Raw genomic sequence first — 1,924 nt, forward strand, 5'->3', positions numbered from 1 at the left:
CAAGGTCACCAAGATCCAAACTCATCCAAGGTTTTTAGCAAATAAACCTGTGGTATCAGTTTGAAGCTACTATGCAATTATTCACAGACTTAGGGGTCAACGCTGCCCACCCGCCCATCCAGCAGGGTGATGACAATACCCCATCAGCCTTTTACGACTGAGGATTAAAAATGGTGGATTTCAAAGTAAGTGGAGGTGGAGGTCGAGTGAGTTACTCACGTATATCACAATCTGCTGTTTGACTTTCTGTCTGATTTGCATCGTGGGATCCCTCTGGGTTTCTGCTGGTCCCAGCAGATTCTACTAGGACCTCTCTCTCCTCCTCCTTTATTGGATAGAAAATACACTGGCTGGTGTTGAACTCTGGTAAGATGCAACAGTCCGTTGTCCTCTCCCCAACCTCTACTGCTAAAATACAAATCAAAGAACATGATTTAACATGGCACAGTGGTTTTCCAAGAGTTATACTCATTAGCCAGAAGGTGATTAGCCATGAGTGGAATCAGAGGTGACAACAGCTAAACTTTGGTTTATCCAATAATCAGAAATCCTGTTACTCTCAAAAAACTAACATTTGATTTAAAAAAAAAAAAGAAATCAAGAGATACTGTGCCAGGTGGTATGCAGACTGCAGAAATCAATAGTTTTATAATTACATATTGGTTGAGAAACCTTAATACTTACTTGGGATGACTGTATTTTCACTAAGTGCCTCTACATTCCAGCGGATGTGTCTGCTGCCATTTGTGGCTGGAACATCATTCACTATGAGGCTGCTTTCCTCTTTCACCAGAACAGTCCTTATATCGCGATGATGCAGCGGCTGCACGCTTGCAGTCTGTCTATTTTGACTAGTGGATGCAGTCAGTGGTTGATTCGAACTGTTCTCTTCAACCTTGATCTCATCACTTCCAAGAACTTGCACCTCATTTTCAGTGATGTAGCCCAAACCCTGTAATGAAAACAATTTCTTAAGTATGCAGGGTTGAATTCTATCTAATTTGTCTCACTTAGTTTCTGAATCATCATTTTCCACTTGTGTTTTCAGGCTTTTCCTCTGGGTGACTTTTCTGGTGAGCTTTCAATGTGCGCTCTCGGCCAAAGCTCTCCCCGCAGGTCGGACAGGCAAATCGGCCATTGGCGTGCGCCCAGGAAATATGGGCATCCAGCTGCTCTGGACGGGCAAAGCTCTCTTCACATTCTTCGCAGGGGTGGGCTTTCCGTGGGGCATGCTTCTCCTTCTTGTAAACGCAGAGCTGAATCAAGCCGGGGAATGTGAGGTCGCACTCGGGGCACGGCTGCTGACGGGGTGGGGTCGGCTCTGCTTTAGGTTTCTTCTCTTTTGCTGAAGCCTGACTCTCGTCCTCGGGAGTTTTATCTTCCGTTTCTGACTTTGCTGTCACCTTTGCTTTCCCTTTTTCTTCCGCTGGGGTTGCCGTCGCGTCTGATGTGCTGCCGGCCTTCACGGTCTCCTCGGGAATGTCTGCTTCCTCTTTCTTTTTCCGCTTTCCCTTTTTCTCAGCACCTGCCGCGTCTTCGGCCTTGGCGGGCCGTCCGCGTTTCTTGACAGATGAAGCGCTGCCGTTGCACTGCTGACCTTCGGGGTATTTCTCCTGGTGTGCCATCAGCTCTGATTCAGCTTCAAATCCCTGGCCGCACTTCTTACAGCGATGAGTTTTTGTAGAATCCTCTGGCTGTTCTGTAGTCTCGACATCTGGGCGTGGATGCTGGGTCAGGCGATGAGCACGCAGCAGTCCGGCACTACGGAACGTTTCATTGCAATCTTTACAAACCATCTGTTTCTCTGGGCACACCTGTCTTCTATGGGATGTGAGCTAGACAGGAGAGAAGTAAATGGTTATGCACAAACATTAAGCACAAATACATAAAGCTAGAAACTGATTCATTCTGCTGTATGTTCTAA

General features: G+C 46.8%; 1 protein-coding gene across 1 annotated transcript; it reads right to left on the reverse strand.

Annotated features, from left to right (window-relative positions):
* Positions 1–19: 19 nt before the first annotated feature.
* Positions 20–1,835, reverse strand: LOC102309854 (zinc finger protein 726; the record flags this gene model as incomplete). Its single annotated transcript, XM_005953552.3, has 2 exons — positions 20–408; positions 685–1,835. A coding segment is annotated over one exon (810 nt), but the record flags the coding sequence as incomplete, so codon positions are not given.
* Positions 1,836–1,924: the final 89 nt, after the last annotated feature.

This window comes from Haplochromis burtoni, unplaced genomic scaffold, assembly GCF_018398535.1.
Source record: "Haplochromis burtoni strain Fernald_Lab_line unplaced genomic scaffold, NCSU_Asbu1 Contig_5253, whole genome shotgun sequence".
In the NCBI taxonomy this organism is placed as follows: domain Eukaryota; kingdom Metazoa; phylum Chordata; class Actinopteri; order Cichliformes; family Cichlidae; genus Haplochromis; species Haplochromis burtoni.